This window comes from Pongo abelii, chromosome 19 (assembly GCF_028885655.2).
Source record: "Pongo abelii isolate AG06213 chromosome 19, NHGRI_mPonAbe1-v2.0_pri, whole genome shotgun sequence".
Taxonomy (NCBI): domain Eukaryota; kingdom Metazoa; phylum Chordata; class Mammalia; order Primates; family Hominidae; genus Pongo; species Pongo abelii.
Window position 1 is genome coordinate 68428052 of NC_072004.2, and position 19454 is coordinate 68447505.

The 19454-nt window shown below is 44.5% G+C and overlaps 1 protein-coding gene across 15 annotated transcripts in view; it reads left to right on the forward strand.

The window, feature by feature from the left end:
* LOC129054925 (uncharacterized) overlaps positions 1–19454 on the forward strand; it is a 45596-nt gene that overhangs the window by 3002 nt on the left and 23140 nt on the right. For 7 of the 15 annotated variants that reach the window (XR_008519541.2, XR_010138310.1, XR_008519546.2 and 4 more), the window contains exon 2: positions 10702–10791. Coding sequence is in view for 3 of the 15 variants with exons in the window: in XM_054546295.2 (XP_054402270.1) it covers positions 10702–10791 (90 nt within the window). In the remaining 12 variants the exon portion in view is untranslated. Of the gene's footprint in view, positions 1–2522; positions 2595–8818; positions 9309–10701; positions 10792–12726; positions 12802–19454 lie in introns of those variants that run through there. The other 8 variants (XR_008519537.2, XR_008519540.2, XR_008519539.2 and 5 more) reach the window with 4 other exon arrangements.

Sequence of the window (19454 nt, forward strand, 5' to 3'; positions counted from 1 at the left end):
TGTACTCCAGCCTGGATGACAGCAAGACTCCATCTCAAAAAACAAAAAACAAAAAAAACACTGCATTCAGCCTGGGTGCCAGAGCAAGACTCCATTTCAAAAAAAAAAAATCAATGAAGATTGGCCATGCGTGGTGGCTCACGCCTGTCATCGCAGTACTTTGGGAGGCTGAGGCTGGAGGATCTCTTGAGCCCAGGAGTTTGAGGCCAGCCTGGCCAACATGGTGAAACCCTGTCTGTACTAAAAATATAAAAATTAGCCGGATGTGGTGGTGGGAGCCTGTAATCCTAGCTACTTGGGAGGCTGAGGCAGGAGAATCACTTGAACCCAGAAGTCAGAGGTTGCAGATTGCGCCACTGCACTCCAGCCTGGGCGACAGTGAGACTGTGCACCCCCCACCACCCCCGCTAAAAAGTCAATGAAGATTAAGTGAGATGACATCTGTGAAAATCCTGGAATTGTCCTTACCTGAGTTACCTACACTACAAATTATTCATAATTTGTTTCACTCAAGCTAACTTTCCCCTGCTCTCCAGCAGTTTGCTGGGCTACCTCTGTCTCAGCATCAGTCATGATGATGCCAGTGAGGGCAAATGGATTTTTAAAGCACCTGAAATAAGAGCAAAACTCTGTCTCTATACAATTTTTTTCTTTCTTTCTTTCTTGTTTTTTTTCTTTTGAGACAGAGTCTCGCTCTCACCCGGGCTGGAGTGCGGTGGTGCCATCTCGGCTCACTGCAACCTCCACCTCCCGGGTTCAAGCAATTCTCCTTTGCTCTTAGGATATAGACAAAACCACTTGCATGGCAGGCAAGGTCTTGTATGATCTTGCCTCCACTCAACACTAGCTTGACTCAATCCCTTGTTCTCAATCCCTTGTTTTCCCAAGTAGCTGGTGTTACAGGTACCCACCACCACGCCCAGCTAATTTTTTTTGTATTTCAGATCATGTTTCACCATGTTGGCCAGGCTGGTTTCAAACTCCTGACCTCAAGTTATCCGCCCTCCTCGGCCTCCCAAAGTGCTGGGATTACAGGCGTGAGCCACCACGCCCAACCCATACAGTTTTGAAAAAGCCAGGCATGGTGGCATGTACTTCAGGAGGGTGAGGCAGGAGGATTACTTGAGGCCAGGAGTTCAAGGCTGCAGTGACCTATGATCCTGCACTCCAGCCTGGGTGACAGCTAGACTCTGTGGCTGAAGTAAAATGCTGGGAAAATAAAAGTTTTACAGCAAAGTTACAATCAAACATAAAATCCTTACCAAAATCAAAATGAACTGACTTTAGTTGAACTAAAGTTACTGATGGTGCTGTTTAGTTCCTATCAAAAGTACTCACATTCAATAAATGCTGGTGAGGTACCAGAGCTTGAGTGATGAGCACAGACTCCAGAAATTGGGTGCCTGAGTTCGTATCCCAGCTCTACCACTTCTTAGTTTGTGAGTTAACTTTCCTCAATGTAAAATGAGACTATTAATTGTCCTTACTATGTAGGGACAAATAGGGAGGTCCTAAGTGAGTTAAGACATGGTGAATGAATGGGCTGAATGCAGTGGCTTATGCCTATAATCACAGCACTTTGGGAGGCCAAGGCTGGAGGATCACTTGAGCCCAGGAGTTTGAGGCCAGCCTGGCCAACATGGTGAAACCCCATTTGTACTTAATACAAAAATTAGCCGGGCATGGTGGCAGGAGCCTATAATCCCAGCTACTCGGGAGGCTGAGGCAGGAGAATCACTTGAACCCAGGAGGTGGAGGTTGCAGTGAGCCGAGATCACGCCATTGCACTCCAGCCTGGGTAACGCAGCAAGACCCTGTCTCAAAAAAAGAAAAGAAAAATATGGCAGCTTTAATTTTAATTTAAAAAAAATAAATAAAAGACATGGTGAATGCGAGTCTAGCATGTTATGTATGCATTGGCTGTTATCTTCTTACCATGTATTTTGTGCTAAGTGAGTGGTCCTTGGTCTATTAGGGAAGATAGACTTTAATCATTTAATCTCTCAAACATGTAAAGTTGTAAAAGTGACACATGTCAAGGAAGGTTCCAGTCAGGGAGTTCAGGGAAAGCTTAGCTGAGGAAGGGAAGAGAGTTACTCAGGTGAAGAAGAGAGGAATAGTGTGTATGGAGGCTCTGGTGGGAAGGAGCTTGGGGATTACAAGTTACTGCAAGAATGCCAGTGTCCCCAAAACAGAGAACAAGGGATTGCAGTTGAACTAGTGTTGAGTGGAGGCAAGACCATATAAGACCTTCCCTGCCATGCAAGTGGTTTTGTCTATATCCTAATAGCAAAGGAGAGCTATTGAAAGGTTTTAAGAAGGCTGGTCATTACAATGTCGAGATTGGATGGGAAGGGGAAAGAGTAGATGTAGGGAGACCAGTTAGGAGGCCGTTGCAGTAATCACATAGGACATGATACTTGTGAAAAGGAGAAGGGTGGAAGTAGTGGTAGAAACACAAAGAGATAGCGAAATTAATTGAGCTTGGTGATTTTTTTTTTTTTTTTTTTTTTTTGAGACAGGATCTCGCTTTGTCTCCCAGGCCAGAATGCAGTGGCGTGAAGAACTTCGCAATTGATTGAAAGAAGAGGGAAGTGTCCACTGGTCCCTACTAGATTTCTGGCTTGCACTGTGGAATGGGTGGTGGTGCCACTTTGCAGTGTTTCCCAAGTGGGAGGAGTTGGTGGCCACATAATTTAGTAGGATGGGGAGGATTACGCCGAGACTTCAAGTTGCATTTCCTTGAACTATGTATGGATTACATCAGGCTTTTTTTTAAGACAGGGTCTTACACTGTCACCCAAGCCAGAGTGCAGTGGCGCAATCTCGGCTCACTGCAGCCTCCACCACCTCTATTCAAGCTGGAACTACAGGCACATGGCACCACACCCAGCTAATTTTTGTATTTTTTGTAGAGACATGGTCTCACCACATTGTCCAGGCTGTCTCGAACTCCTGAGCTCAAGCAGTTTGCCTGACTCAGCCTCCTAAGTGCTGAGATTACAGGCGTGAGTTACTGCGCCCGGACGCTTTCTGCTTTCTCAGATTATCAAAGAAATATATGTTCCTCACTGTAGAAATTTTGAAAAGGAATTCCGCAGAAACCACCTGCAACCTCAAATTATATCCACCATTAAAATATTGGCATATTTTCCCCAAAATAGTTCTATTTTAAATGGAAACCAAAATATTCCTATGTATCATTTCTTGCTGACTCCAAAAAATGTACTTTTAATGATTTTATTTATTTATTTATTTATTTATTTATTTATTGAGACAGGATCTTGCCCTGTTGCCCAGGCTGAAATGCAATGGCATGTTCTTGGCTCACTGCAGCCTCAACCTCCCGGGCTCAAACAGTCCTCCTCCCTTAGCCACCCAAAAAGCTGGGACTACAGGTGTGAGCCATTGCACCTGGCTAATTTTGTTCATTTTTTTGTAGAGACAGGGTCTCCCTATGTTGCCCAGACAGGTCTTAAACTCCTGGACTCAAGTGATCCTCCTGCCTCTGCCTCCCAAGATGCTGGGATTATAGACACGAGCCATCTTGCTCCGCCCTTTTAAGAATTTTAAATTGACTCAACTCTGTCAAGTTGCGTTGAAAAGATAATATGAATTAAACATATGTGAACTGGCCCCAGTACATTTTTACACTGGTAGTGCAATGCATAAGTGAAGCCTTTTAACTTTAACTTAACCTTTAAAAAAGGTACCTACTGATAGAATAAGCTAAAAGTTGCAAATCATTGAAGTATGTCCACTGGGTCCCAAAACTGGAAGTTCACTGAGGCCTGTCTTCCTGGCCAGGTGTCATAGGGGGAATGCTGTACTCTGGCCCAGGGCTCTTCTATCTTTTCTATTTTTTTATATGTATAATTGCATAATGCTCTATTTTGATTATCTGCCTTGTACAATTTGTATGTATGCATGTATCTTGTGTCCTGAGTTAGACTATGACTCAGGGTTTCTCAACCTTGATTATTTTGGACAACATAATTCTTTTTTTTGCGGGTGGTGGTGGGGGTGGGTGGTGGCAGAGAGCAGAGTCTCACTCTTGTTCAGACTGGAATGCCGTGGCGTGTTCTTGGCTCACTGTGACCTCTGCCTCCCAGTAGCTGGGTAACCTCCTGAGTAGCTGGGATTACAGGCATGCACCACATCTGGCTAATTTTTGTATTTTTTGTAGAGATGGGGTTTTGCTGTGTTGCCCAGGCTTGTCTCGAACTCCTGGCCTCAAGTGATCCACCTGCCTCGGTTTCCCAAAGTGCTGGGATTACAGGCATGAGCCACTGTGCCTGCTCTCACATAATTACTTACGGGGAAGCTGTCATGTGCATTTCAGAATGTTTAGCAGCATTTCTGGCCCCGGCCTACTAAGTTCCACTAGCTCCTCTCCCACCAAGTCATGGTGGGACAATCAAAAATGTCTCCAGATGTTACAGAATAACTCCTAGGAAGGGAGTGAATCCCTCCCAAACCCTCCCCACAATTGAGAACCACATTTATAGCTCCTTGAGGTTAGAAGCCCTGTCATATAAATTCCTGTGTTTCCTGCCTAGCACATAGTAAGCATTTTTATTGTCCAAACAATATCATTGCTTCATGAAAATAATAGCTTTTTTTGTTTGTTTGTTTGAGACCGAGTTTCGCTCTTGTTGCCCAGGCTGGAGTGCAATGGCACGAGCTTGGCTCACTGCAACCTCCGCCTCCCGCATTCAAGTGGTTCTCCTGCCTCAGCCTCCCGAGTAGCTGAGATTACAGGCATGTGCCGCCATGGCCAGCTAATTTTTTTGTATTTTTAGTAGAGACGCAGTTTCTCCATGTTGGTCAGGCTGGTCTTGAACTCCCAACTTCAGGTGATCCACCTGCCTCGGCCTCCCAAAGTGCTGGGATTACAGGCGTGAGCCACCACACACAGCCCTTTTTTTTTTTTTTTTTTTTTGAGGCAGCGTCTTGCTCTGTCACCCAGGCTGGAGTGCAGTGATGTGATCCCACTGTAGCCTTGAACTTCCCGCTCAAGTGATCCTCCCACCTCAGCCTCCTCAGTAGCTGGGACTACAGGTGTGTGCCACCACACCTGGCTAATTTTTTGGGGTGCGTTGGGGGGTATTTTTTGTAGAAATGGGGTTTTGTCATGTTGCCCGGGCTGGTCTCAAACTCCTGGGCTTAAGTGAACCTCCCACCTCCCAAAGTGCTAGTATTATAGGTATGAGCCACTGCACCCAGCCTGATGTTTTTAAAACACTTACTCTTTGTATTGTTCAAGGCTCTTTACATATAGTAACTCATTTGATCCTCCCAGCAACCCTCCAAAATAGGTACTCCTATTGTGCCTTTTTTTACAGTCAAGAAACTAAGGCTTGGCTGGGTGTGGTGGCTCATGCCTGTAATCCCAGCGCTTTGGGAGGCCGAGGCGGTGAGGTGGGTGGATCATGAGGTCAGGAGTTCAAGACCAGCCTGGCCAAGATGATGAAACCCCGTCTCTATAGAAAATACAAAAAAATTAGCCGGGCATGGTGGTGGACACCTGTAATCCCAGCTACTCGGGAGGCTGAGGCAGGAGAATTGCTTGAACTGAGGAGGCAGAGGTTGCAGTGAGCCGAGATTGCGCCACTGCACTCCAGCCTGGGCGACAGAACGAGACTCCATCTCAAAAAAAAGACAAAAAAAAAAAAGGAAAAGGAAACTAAGGCTCAAAGAGTTTAGGTTAGTTGCTTAAGGTCACCCAGCTGAGAGAAGTGACACCTGGGATCTGAACACTAGCCCAGGTAGTCTAGCTACAGATTCTGGGCTGTCAACCATTTTGCTGTATACTGCTTCTAAATACAAAGAAAAGAATTAACTCATGACAGTGCTTTCAGAAAGCCTCATGCTATCCATCTGCCCACAAAATTTGCATAGACAAACATATGGTAAAAATAAAATTTCCTGGCCAGGCGCAGTGGCTCACGCCTGTAATCCCAACACTTTGGGAGGCTGAGGCGGGCGGATCACCTGAGGCTGGGAATTCAAGACCATCCTGACCAACATGGAAAAACCCCGACTCTACTAAAAATACAAAATTAGCTGGGTGTGGTGGCGCATGCCTGTAATCCCAGCTACTTGGGAGGCTGAGGTAGAAAAATCGCTTGAGCCTGGGAGGCGGAGGTTGTGGTGAGCCAAGGTTGCGCCATTGCTTCCAGCCTGGGCAACAAGAGTGAAACTCCATCTCAAAAAAATAAATAAATAAAATTTCCTATTCTGCCACAAAACATGATACAGTATAGCAAAGCATGTTGCTGTGTTGCTGAAATTTTCTAAGTTGTTTGAATGGCTGCATCCTAGTCTATCAAGAGGATAGACAATAAACTAATGTAACCAGTCCCTTATTATTGGGCATATGGGTTGTTGCTGATATTTATTTGAAACATAACTGTTTTTGAAATATGATTTACATGCGATACAGTGCACCAATTTTAAGAGTACAGTTTGGTAAGTTTTGACAAACGTATAAACCTGTGCTACCACTACCACAGTCAAGATATTGACCATCTGATCACCTTTGTTCCTTTCAGTGGTAATGTGCTGGAGCTAGCTAGTACCAGCTCAGGAGAGCCAAATATGTACATCTCTTCCCAAATCTACATTAGTAACATCGTATTAGTAGCTCAAAGTTGGTCGTGGTGGGAGTGTTTACACCACAGAAAACAGGAAGTACCGCAAATCCAGGCTTTTTCTTTCTTTCTTTTTTTGGGAACCAGTTTACCAGCACCATGACTTACACTCCTTTGCAGTCAACCTCCTACATCCTACAGCCACAGTCTACTTGTGGACATTATTTTATTTTGTGTTCTCTAGAATTTTATATAAGTAAAATCGTGCCATATGTACTCTTTGGTGCTTCTTTTGCTCAGTGTGTTTTTGAAATTAAGCACATTGTTGCACATAGCAGTAGTTCATCCCTTTTCATCGTTTTCCATTGCATGGATGTACCACACATTTATTCATTCATCTGGTGATGGACATTTGGGTTGCTTCCATTTGGGATTACTATAAATAAACTTGTCATAAATATTTATGTGCCAGTCATTGGATGGACAAGTTTGAATTTTCTTGGAAAAATAGCTAGGAGTAGAGTTGCTGGGTCATATGTTAAGCTTATATTTTTATACAAGGAGCTGCTAACCTGTTTTCCAAAGTGGTTGGAGACAGGATTTTGCTGTGTTGCCCAGCCTGGAGTGCAGTGACCTACAGCCTCAACCTGCCCAGCCAATCTTCTCACCTCAACACCCCAAGTAACTGGGACCACTGGTGCATGCCACCACTCCTGGCTAATTTTATTTTTTGTAGAGACAGGGTCTCACTGTATTGCTCAGGCTGATCTCGAACTCCTGGGCTCAAGTGATCCTCTCACCTTGGCCTCCCAAGGTGCTGGGAATACAGGTGTGAGCCAATGCACCCAGTCAGTCTTGTCTTTTTAGTTTTAGACATTCTAGTGTGTGGATGTATAGTGTTATCTCATTGTGTTTATTTTTAAATTGCCTTTATTGTGGTATAACATATTTTTTAAAATGTAGGTTTTAGGTTTCTATGCTAATCTGATCACTATCACAATCAAGATAGTGAACATTTCTATCACCACCAAAAGTTCTTGTGTCACTTCCAAATGACTCTCCTCCTCCACCTCCATCTCCAGGCAACCACCAATCTGTCCTCTGTCATTACAGATTGGATTTGTCTCTTTTTTTTTTTTTTTTTTTTTTGAGGCAGGGTCTCACTCTGTCACCCAGGCTGGAGTGCAGTGATGCAATCTCGACTCACTGCAACCTCCACTTCCTGGGTCAAGCAGTCCTCCCACCTCAGCCTCCTGAGTAGCTGAAACTACAGGAATGTGCCACCATTCCCGGCTAATTTTTGTATGTTTTGTAGAGACGGGGTTTTGCTATATTGCCTGGGCTGGTTTCAGAGCCTGGACTGAAGTGATCCTTCTGCCTCAGCCTCCCCAAAGTGCCGGAATTACAGACATGAGCCACCACACCTGGCCAGATTTGTCTTTTTTAGACTTTTGTATAAATAGAATCATAAAACATCTACTATTTTTGTGTCTATTGTCATTTGCTTAGTGTGAGATTCATCCAGTTGTTCCATGTATCAATAGTTTGTTCCTTTTTCTTGCTGAGTAATATTCTGTTGTAGGAATTTGCCAGAATTGGCTTAGTCATTCTCCTGTTTATGGACATTTGGATTGTGTCTGGGGCTACTATGAATTAATGCTGTTTTGAACATTTTTGTGTAAGTCTTTGTGTGGACATGTGTTTTTTTTTTTTTTTTTTTTTTTGAGACGCAGTCTCACTCTGTCATCCAGGCTGGAGTGCAATAGGGTGATCTCGGCTCACTGCAACCTCAGCCTCCCGAGTAGTTGGGATTACAGGCATGTGCCACCATGCCTAGCTAATTTTTTTTGTATTTTTTTGCAGAGACGGGGTTTCACCATGTTAGCCCAGCTGGTCTTGAACTCCTGACCTCAAGTGATCCACCTGCCTCAGCCTCCCAAAGTGCTGGGATTATAGGCATGAGCCACCGTGCCCAGCTTGGACATGTGCTTTTATCTTATTTCCACCTAGGAGTGGAAATGCTAGGTCATATGGTGTGCATATATTTATAAGAAACTGCCTAACTCTTTTCCAAAGTTGCTGTATTACTGTACATTTCTACCACAGATGTTTGAGAGTTTTAGTTGCTCCACATTTTCATAAACACTTGATATTGTCAGTCTTTTTAATTTTAGCCATTCTAGTCATAGTATTTCATTATGGTTTAAATTTGCATTTCTATGATGACCTAATGATGTTGAATTTTTCTTTTTTCTTTTTTCTTTAGATGGAGTCTCGCTCTGTCGCCCAGGCTGGAGTGCGGTGGCACGATCTTGGCTCACTGCAAGCTCCGGCTCCCGGGTTCACGTCATTCTCCTGCCTCAGCCTCCCTAGTAGCTGGGACTACAGGTGCCTGCCACCATGCCTGGCTAATTTTTTGTATTTTTAGTAGAGACAGGGTTTCACTGTGTTAGCCAGGATGGTCTTGATCTCCTGACCTCGTGATCTGCCCGCCTCGGCCTCCCAAAGTGCTGAGATTACAGGCATGAGCCACCACGCCCAGCCAATGATGTTGAACATTTTTTACCAGTCTACTGGCCATTCATATATCTTATTTTGTGAAATATCTGTTTAAATATTTTGCCCATTAAAAAAAAAATTGATCTAGGCCGGGTGCAGTGGCTCACACCTATAATCCCAGCACTTTGGAAGTCCAAGTGGGGTGGATCACCTGAGGTAAGGAGTTCGAGACCAGCCTGGCCAACATGGCGAAACCTCGTATCTATTGAAAATACAAAAATTAGCTGGGGGTGGTGGTGTGTGCCTGTAATCCCAGCTACGATGCCTAGAACAGGACAAAACAAAATCTAAACTTTAAACAGAGGATACACATTCTCAGAGATGTGACAATGTTGTATCAATGAAATAAGAACAGGTTGTTTTTAAAAAAGAACATTGGAGAATAAAACATCTAAAAAATATGATAACCGTTAACTTTAATCAATGGGTTGGAAGATAAAATTGAGAAAATAGCTTTTTAAAAAACCCTAAAAGCCAGAAAAATTTTTTAAAAACTAAAGGTGGCCCAGTAAGACTAATACTCAATTAAGAAGCATTACAGAGGGCCGGGTGTGGTGGCTCATGCCTGTAATCCCAGCACTTTGGGAGGCCTAGGTGGGCAGATCACAAGGTCAGGAGTTCGATACCAGCCTGACCAACATGGTGAAGCCCCATCTCTACTAAAAATACAAGAATTAGCTGGGCATGGTGGCACATGCCTGTAATCCCAGCTACTTGGGAAGCTGAGGCAGGAGAATTGCTTGAACCCCCGAGGCGGAGGTCACAGTGAGCCGAGATTACGTCAGTACACTCCAGCCTGGGCGACAGAGTGAGGCTCCATCTCAAAAAAAAAAAAAAGAAGCATTATAGTGATATGGAACATAGAGAAACAGAGAGAAAACAATCATCAAAGGAAAAATTCAAGAAGTCATCTCAGGTCTGAATGGCCTAGATTTCCAAAATAAAAGGCCCACTGAGTACACAATGTAATGGATGAAAACGTTCATTCAAAGACATGTTATCATGCAGTTTCTGATCAATGTGTTAATAGAGGATCCTAAAACATAGAAAAAGCAGGTCACATTCAAGGGAACAGCGATGAGAGAATGGCATCACGCTTATTAGCCATGCTGAAGGATAATGTAGGAATGTTTTCCAATGATTTATGATATATAATTTTATAAATTATTTAAATTGTGAATTCAGTAGAGTAAGCATATTTTCAGGGCCAAGTATAGTGGCGCTTGCCTGTAATCCCAAGCCTTTGGCAAGCCGAGGCTGATGGATCACTTGAGCCTCAGGAGTTCAAGAGTAGCTTGGGCAACATGGTGAAACCCTATCTCTACCAAAAAAAAAAAAAAAAAAATGGTTTGTGCTTGGAGTCCCAGCTACTTGGGAAGCTGCACATGGAGGATCACCTGAGCCCAGGGAGATAGAGGCTGCAGTGACCAATGATCATGCCACTGCACTCCAGCATGGGCAACAGAGTGAGACCCTGTCTCTAAAAAATAAAAAAAGCGTATTTTCAGATACGTGAAATCTTATTTCTTATCCATGTACCCTTTCTCAGGAAACTACTGGAGGATGTGGTGCACCAGAATAAGAGAATAAACCAAGAAACAGGAAGACGTGATCCAGGCAACAGGATATTCCAGTATAGGTGAGAAATAAGAAAGTCTCCAAGATGATAATGAAGGGAAATCCTAGGGTGATAGCTGGCCTGGCAGCAGGCCTAGGGAGCAATCAGTAAGGCTGCAGCCAGAGGACAAAAGCCTCCAGGAGGGAGGTACCCAAGAAATAAGATGAAATGAATACAGAAAAAATCTACACTTTTAGTGAATAATGGAGAATAAATTCATGATTGGAACATAGAAAACTAAGCAAATAAATCCCAATTTTGTTTTTAGGTATAATTGACTCCATGAAATTTTTTTTAACAAAGAAACAAAACATAATCATAGTAGGCTAAATTGCCCAGCAGTGAATAATATATCCAGAGGCATAAACAGAGTGTGTCGATTTCCACCAAGCCCAGCATAACATGGGCTTTCCTCTTTATGGTCCAAGATGGCTACTTCCTTTCCAGCCATCCTGCCTGCACTCCAGCCAGCATGAGTCCTCTTTGTTCCAGCTATCCTGGGTTTCTTTTGGTTAACTAGGAATTGAATTAGTGAAATTCAATTAGTAAATTAAAGCATTAAGTTAATAAATGTTTGAATTAAAATATTAGTCTGAGCATGATGACTCATACCTCTAGTCCCAGATACTTCGGAGGCTGAGGTGAGAGGATCAATTAAGCCCGAGAGGTAGAGGCTGCAGTGAGTGATTATTGCGCCATTGCACTCCAGCCTACATGACAGTGGGAGAACCTGTCTCCAAAAAAAAAAAAAAAAAAAGCCAGGTGCAGTGGCTCATGCCTGTAATCCCGGCATTTTGGGAGGCTGAGGTGGGCGGATCCTTTGAGGTCAGGAGTTTGAGACCAGCCTGGCCAAGATGGTGAAACCCTGTCTCTACTAAAAATACAAAAATTAGCTGGGCATGGTGGTACACGCCTGTAGTCCCAGCCCAGCTACTCAGGAGGCTGAGGCAGAAGAATCTCTTGAACCTGGGAGGCGGAGGCTGCAGTGAGCCGAGATCTTGCCACCACATTCCAGCCTGGGTGACAGAGCTAGGCTCCATCTCAAAAAAAAAAAAAAAAAAAGAGAGACCCTGTCTTGGGAGGAGTTCCAGAACAGCCAGGCCAACATGGTGAAACCCCATCTCTACTAAAAATACAAAAATGAGCCAGATGTGGTGGGCGCCTGTAATCCCAGCTATTCGGGAGGCTGAGGCAGGAGAATCACTTGAACCTGGGAGGCAGAGGTTGCAGTGAGCCGAGGTTGTGCCGTTGCACTCCAGCCTGGGTGACAAGAGCAAGACTCTGTCTCAAAAAAATAAAATAAATGCATCACTGAGTGTTCAGAACAGCTGGGTTTTGACAGAGGTTCCAGTGATGACTTGTGTGACCTTGGGTAAAGCACCCTCTGGAACTCAGGTCCTTTTCTGAAAAATGGGAGGGTGGAAGAGATGATAATAAAAACATCAGCCACAGTGCAGATCACAAGGATGTGGCAGTGCTGTGTAAGTGACTGAATGCTATGTAACCAGATCAGCCGCCTGAGTAGCTGGTACCACAGACATGCATCACCATGCCCGCCTAATTTTTTTTGAAACAGAGTCTCACTCTGTCACCCAGGCTGGAGTGCAGTGGCATGATCTCGGCTCACTGCAACCTCCATCTCCTGGGTTCAAGCAGTTCTCCTGCCTCTGCCTCCCAAGTAGCTGGGACTACAGGTGTGCGCTACCACAAAGTAAATAAAATTTCAGAAAGACTTTGAAAGCATTGTGTAGGTCAAGAAAAAAAAATGCAAGTTTGCAACCTCTGGGGTGTAGTACTATAGAACATTTAGAGTAGTCAGTGACCTCTCTGGGGAAGAACTGTGTCTAGTTTGTTCTACTCACAGCTAGCAAGAGGGTTGTGGTAATGGTAAACCACATGCCTATCTGGGCAGAAGCTCTGCCCTCCTATACTTGGGTAATGTTTCATATTTTGCAGGCAGAGAGGAAATGGCCCAAAATGAACCATTATGTTTCTCCATGGTGGCATGTCAGGACTGGTCAGATTGGAGAGGTAAACTCCAGGTTTCTCATCCATTCCATGAAATTTGACTACTGGTTGTGCCTACTACTCGGAACCATTGCAAGAATAAAGTATCACATATTTGGTAATAGGTGGAATTTTTCCTAAAGTGTAATAAAGCAGGTACCAATTGGGATAATGATTTTGCCATGAACAGCTCAGAGTGTAACATTTCTGGAATGATGGCAGCTGCTAAAAAAGCTGAGCTAGGACCAGCCTGGCTAACATGGTGAAACTCCGTCTCTACTAAAAATACGAAAATTAGCTGGATGTGGTGGCGCATACCTGTAGTCCCAGCTACTCAGGAGGCTGAGGCAAAAGAATTGCTTGAACCCAGGAGGCGGAGGTTGCAGTGAGCGGAGATCACACCACTGCACTCTAGTCTGGGCAATAGAGTGAGACTCTGTCAGAAAAAAAAAAAAAAAAAAAAGAAAGAAAAAAAAGATGCTGGGCTTAAGCTTTGGCTATAAGAAATCAAGAGGTGGCCGGATACAGTGGCTCACACCTGTAATCCTGGCACTTTGGGAGGCCGAGGCGGGTGGATCATGAGGTCAGGAGATCGAGACTATCCTAACACAGTGAAACCCCGTCTCTACTAAAAATAGAAAAAATAAGCCAGGCATGGTGGCATGCGCATGTAGTCACAGCTACTCGGGAGGCCTCTGAGGCAGGAGAATTGCTTGAACCCAGGAGGCGGAGGTTGCAGTGAGCTGAGATCGCATCACTGCACTCCAGCCTGTGCGACAGAGTAAGACTCTGTCTCAAAAAAAAAAAAAAAAAAGAAATCAAGAGGCAAGAATGCTTTGGTGACTCTGCTCTGGTGAGTTTGAGAAGGAGGCAGAATGATCTTTTCTGGAAGCAGTGTCAGGGAGTTGGTGTAGAGCTGAGAAATCCACATTGCCATAAATGGTGTGATCCTGCTCCAAAGAGCTGCATTCACCCCCAGGCTTCATAAGCCTCACACTGGAAGTTTCAACTGAAATAAACTTACGACCTTTCCATCAGTTCCCTGGAGTAGGTCAGGATTTTAGAGGGTATTTCATATTCCCATTATGAGGAGATTTGAACTCTTGGGTTCTATTAAGAAAGCAGCACAACTTATTATTACTAATAATATAATGTTAGTAGTATTCCTATAATGCTTTATAACTTAAAAAGACCTTTTATTTGTATTATTCTCATTTTGCTCCCTGATAACTGTGAGATAACTGTTGTTATTATTCCCACTTTACAGGTGAGGAATCTGATGTTCTCCCATTGTTCCTTAGTTAGAGTCCTGAATATTTTTACTTTTTTCAGAGAATGGAGTCACACTATGTTTCCTAGGCTGGTCCTGAGCTCCTGGGCTCAGGTGATCCTTCCACCGTTGCCTCCCTAAGTGCTGGGATTACAGATGTGAGCCACCATGCCTGGCCGAGTTCTGAATCTTTAACAAGGCCCAAGTTCTTGCCAGCCTGGCTCTAGTCTGTCTCTCCAGACCCCTCTTGTACCACTTTCCCAAAAGCTTTCTGTTCTCCTGGGTTTCTTGTTTTTTTCCCCAGTATCTTTTTTTTTTTTTTTTTTTTTTGAGACAGAGTCTGGCTCTTGTACTATCTTGGTTCACTGCAACCTCCACCTACCGGATTCAAGCGATTCTTGTGCTTTAGCCTCTCGAGTAGCTAGAATTACAGATGTGCACTACCACGCCTGGCTAATTTTTTTGTATTTTTAGTAGAGACGGGGTTTTGCCATTTTGGCCAGGCTAGTCTCAAAACTCCTGACCTTGGGTGATCTGTCCGCCTTGGCTTCCTAAAGTGCTGAGATCACAGGCGTGAGCCACTGCACCATGCTGTTTCTTCTGCTAATAACACTTTATTTTATTTTTTTAAATGGAGTCTCACTCTGTCGCCAGGCTGGAGTGCAGTGGTACGATCTCAGCTCACTGCAACCTCTGCCTCCTGGGTTCAAGAAATTCTCCTGTCTCAGCCTCCCGAGTAGCTGGGACTACAGGCATGCACCACCATGCTGAGCTAATTTTTATATTTTTAGTAGAGACGGGGTTTCACCATGCTGGCCAGGATGGTCTCGATCTCTTGACCTCGTGATCTGCTCGCCTTGGCCTCCCAAAGTGCTGGGATTACAGGTGTGAGCCACTGCACTCAGCCGAGTAGTCTCTTTTTTTTTTTTTTTTTTTTTTGAGGCAGGGTCTTGCTCAGTCACCCAGGGTGGAGTGCAGTGGCTGGACCACATCTCATGTACCTCAACTTCTGGGCTCATGCAATCCTCCCACCTCAGTCTCCCAAGCAGTTGAGACTATGGGCGCATGCCACCACACCTAGCTAATTTTTTTTTTTAAGTAGATACTGGGTCTCACTATGTTACCTAGGTTGGTCTTGAACTCCTGGGCTTAAGCGATCCTCCCACCTCAGCCTCACAAAGCGCTGGGATCACAGGTGTGAGCTACTGCACCGGGCCCATCTTGGATTTCTTTTGCTTTTTTTTTTTTTTTTTTTTTGAGACGGAGTTTTGCTCTTGTTGCCCAGGCTGGAGTGCAATAGCACCGCCTCGGCTCACTGCAACCTCCACCTCCCAGGTACAAGGGATTCTCCTGCCTCAGCCTCCCGAGTAGCTGGGATTACAGGCACCCACCACCATGCCTGTCTAATTTTTTTATATTTTTGGTAAAGACGGGGTTTCACCATGTTGGCCAGGCTGGTCTCGAACTCCTGACCTCAGGTGATCTGCCCGACTCAGCCTCCCAAAGTGCTGGGATTACAGGCGTGAGCCACCACGCCCAGCCCTCTTTTGCTTTCTTAAATAGGTCTGCTTCCTTCTAACTACAGGCCCATTGCACATGCTGTTTCTTCTGCTAATAACACTTTTTCTCTCCTCTTTGCCTGGCAACTACTCATCTTTCAGGTTTCAGTTTAACATTTCTCCAGGGAGACTTTCCTGAACCTTCAGGCTACTTTGAACTGTCTGGTATAGCACACTAAACTTCCCACTCCAGAGTCGGCACACTTAAAATTACTCATTCAATATCTCTTGTCGCTGCTAGATTGTGAGCTCCATTAGGGCAGAGACCAAGTCTACCTTATTTGATACTGTAGCCTCAATATATAGGCATTTCCTTCTGCAGTAAAAGCTTTTGCAACTACTGTCTGCCATCTGAATCCCATAGCCATTGAACAAATCCATCAGAACCTTGCCTTGAATACTGCACTCAGGTTTAATGCTGTGGGGCTTTTCTGACAAGGTTCTTGTGATAACCAAGGTCTTTTGATCAGTGGCCAAAATGCACACCTGTCACATCAAATAGCAGCCTGTGAGGCTGGAGCACAGTGCTGCTGTATTATTTGATAATGACTAGAAAAGGCTGGTCCCCTTCTCACCAGCCTTCTGTGATGCTTACGTACCAATGAGAACCTTTGCCCAGCATCTTACTGGGGATGGCTAAGGTTGGATCTTAGAGAACAGGAACATTTAAAGCTACCTAGATTATTCCTATCTCAGGTCTTTCCTGGGTTTAGTGCACACTTGGGTCATTTCTGGATGGATGGTACATTTGTTTTATTTGTTGGAAGCAGTGAGGTGTAGTCACCAAGTTAATGGGGGTAAGCCTAGGAGTCAGGGCAACACAGTTGCTCAGGCTGGCATGGCAGGCATCAGCAGGTAAGCAAGCCCCAGTGGGAGGAACGCATGGCCTCATTCAACAGTGTCAGCAAGCTGAAGTCCCTGCACATTGGGAACCTATGAGAAGAGCACCCTCACCCCCCTTTTTTTCAAACTGGTCACATCTCTCTTCACCAAAATCTTTGTGAAATTCATCATCATATAACTTCTTGAATCTAGTTAATGGTGATATTAACCAAAATTTGTAGCTCAACACCCAGGCAACAGTGTATAGGATTGCAAGTGTTAGTTCCAAATATAGTGCAGTTCACATCTCCAGTGAGGGAAGAACATTGAGTGAATTCATTACATGAGCCACTTAAACTAATTGAGCCAGGAACTTAAAGTCACGTTCTTCAAATGTGTGCACTCCACAAAACTGGCATTTAACATCAGGAAATCAGGTTGGAAAACATTCATGAACGAGTGACTCTAAACGAGGAAGAGACACTTAAGGTATGCATTTGCCAGCTGTTACTTTGTTCACAAGTAGTCTTTGGTGATTAGCTTCATAACTTAGGACACGGGTGGCAGCTCTGAGCATGGCACATTTAGTTTCATACAGTAAAGACTGAAAACACGTGGCACTGGTTACATGGTCAGACAAGTGAAGGAGGCACAGCCTATCTTCATTACTAAAAATATTCAAAATGCATAGAGTATAAAAACGTAGAGGAGTTTGTAAGAAGAGAGTCACTTTTTTTCCTTCAATTTTTGGAAAATGAATACGACACGTATTACATTCATGAAAAATAAAATTTTAAATGAATAGGGGTTAGTGACATAATGTTCGTAGATGAACAGCAATTTGTTACAAGATTAGTAAAAATGTAACTTTTTTGTTTTTTGGAGACAGGGTCTCACTCTGCCCAGGCTCTGTAGTGCAGTGGCACGAACACGGCTCACTGCCGCCTCCACCTCCTGGACTCAAGTGATCTCCCAACCTCAGCCTTCTAAGCAGTTGGGGCTACAGGTGTGTCTATCACACCCAGTTAATTTTTTTAATTTTTTGTAGAGACAGAGTCTCACCATGTTGCCCAGGCTATTACTTTCAGTGATACACAAAAAAATACACTTGGATATACGAGGTGTAGCTCAGGGTGGTCCAATATAACTTTCCTGAGTGATGAATATGATTTATATTTGTGCTGTCCAATACAGTAGCCACTAGCCTTACGTGGCTGCTGCGCAGCTGATATGTGGCTAGTGCAACCAAGCAACTTTTTTCTTGAGACAGAGTCTTGCCCTGTTACCCAGGCTGGAGTGCAGTGGCACGGAGTGCAATCTCTGCCTCCTGGGCTCAAGCAAGTCCTCTGCCTCAGCCTCCTTAGTAGTTGGGATTACAGGCATGCACCTGGTTAATTTTTGTATTTTTAGTAGAGACGGGGTTTCACCATGTTGTCCAGGCTGGTCTTGAACTCAAGTGATCCACCTGCCTTGGCCTCCCAAAGTGCTGGGATTACAGGCATGAGCCAGCCCCAAGCAACTTTTAATTTAATTCTAATTAATTTAAATAGCTGCGAATGGCTAGTAGCTACTGTATTGGTCACACAGGTCTTCCATTTGCTGAGAATAAGAAATTAAGAGAAGGCCAGGTTTGGTAGCCAAGAGATCTAAGTCATGTACTATTTCGTTGTTTATCCAATAGTCTATCTACTCTGTTACTGTTATAAGAATGAACTAAGAGGCCAGGCGTGGTGGCTCACACCTGTAATCCCAGCACTTTGGGAGGCCCAGGTGGGCGGTCAGGAGTTCAAGACCAGCCTGGCCAGCATGGCGAAACCTCGTGTCTACTAAAAATACAAAAATTAGCCAGACACGTGGTGCATGCCTGTAATCCCAGCTACTCGGGAGGCTGAAGGTGGGAGAATCGCTTGAACCTGAGAGGCGGAGGTTGCAGTGAGCCAAGATCATGCCATTGCACTCCAGCCTGGGCAACAGAGCAAGACTCCATCTCAAAAAAAAAAAAAAATGAACTAAGGCCAGGCAAAATGGCTTATGCCTGTAATCCCAGTAACTTGGGATCACTTGAGCCTAGGAGTTCGAGACAAGCCTGGGCAACATGGTGAAACCCCACCTCCACAAAATTAACAAATTAAATTAGTGGGTGTGGTGGCACACACCTGTAGTCCCAGCTACTCAGGAGGCTGAGGTGGGAGGATCCCTTGAGCCCAGAAGTTCAAGGCTGTAGTGAGGCGGGATCACGCCACTGCACTCCAGCCTGGGTGACAAAGAGACCATCTCAAGACAAAAAAGAAGAAAACAAAGAACTTCTTTACACTTGTAGAGGGCACAGTATTAACTTCATCCTATCACATCCCTTCACATTCTGACTTACAAGTGCTCTGCTGATAGAAGAGGAAATTGACCTGTTAGAAAAGCAACAGCAATCTCATCCGTTCTCATTCATCTCAAATATTTCAAGTGCTTTGTACGTTTTCTTGTAAGTTGTTTCCCTCCATCTCCCTTCTATTATTTTGTATGATATTCTTGAGACTTCTCCCACTAACCTAATAGCCATTCCACATACTGATTTTTTCTTCTCCTTATTTTTATTACTATTATTTTTGTTTGAGACAGGGTTTTGCTCTCACCCAGGATGGAGTGCAGTGGTGCCATCCTGACTCACTGTAGCCTCAACTTACTGGGCTCCAGCGATCCTCCTCCCACCTCAGCCTCCTGAGTAGCTGGGACCACAGGCATATACCACTATGCCTGGCTAAATTTTGTGTATTTTTTATAACGAGACGGGGTTTCGTTATGTTGCCCAGGCTGGTCTTGAACTCCTGAGCTCAAGCAATCCACCCACCTCGGCTTCCCAAAGTGCTGGGATCACAGGCATGAGCCACCCCCCTGACCCTATTATTGAGACAGGGTCTCACTGTCACCCAGCCTGGAGTGCAGTGGTGCGATCATAGGTCAGTGCAGCCTAAGCCTCCTGAGTAGCTGGGACTACAGGCACACGCCAACATGCCCAGCTATTTTTTTTACTT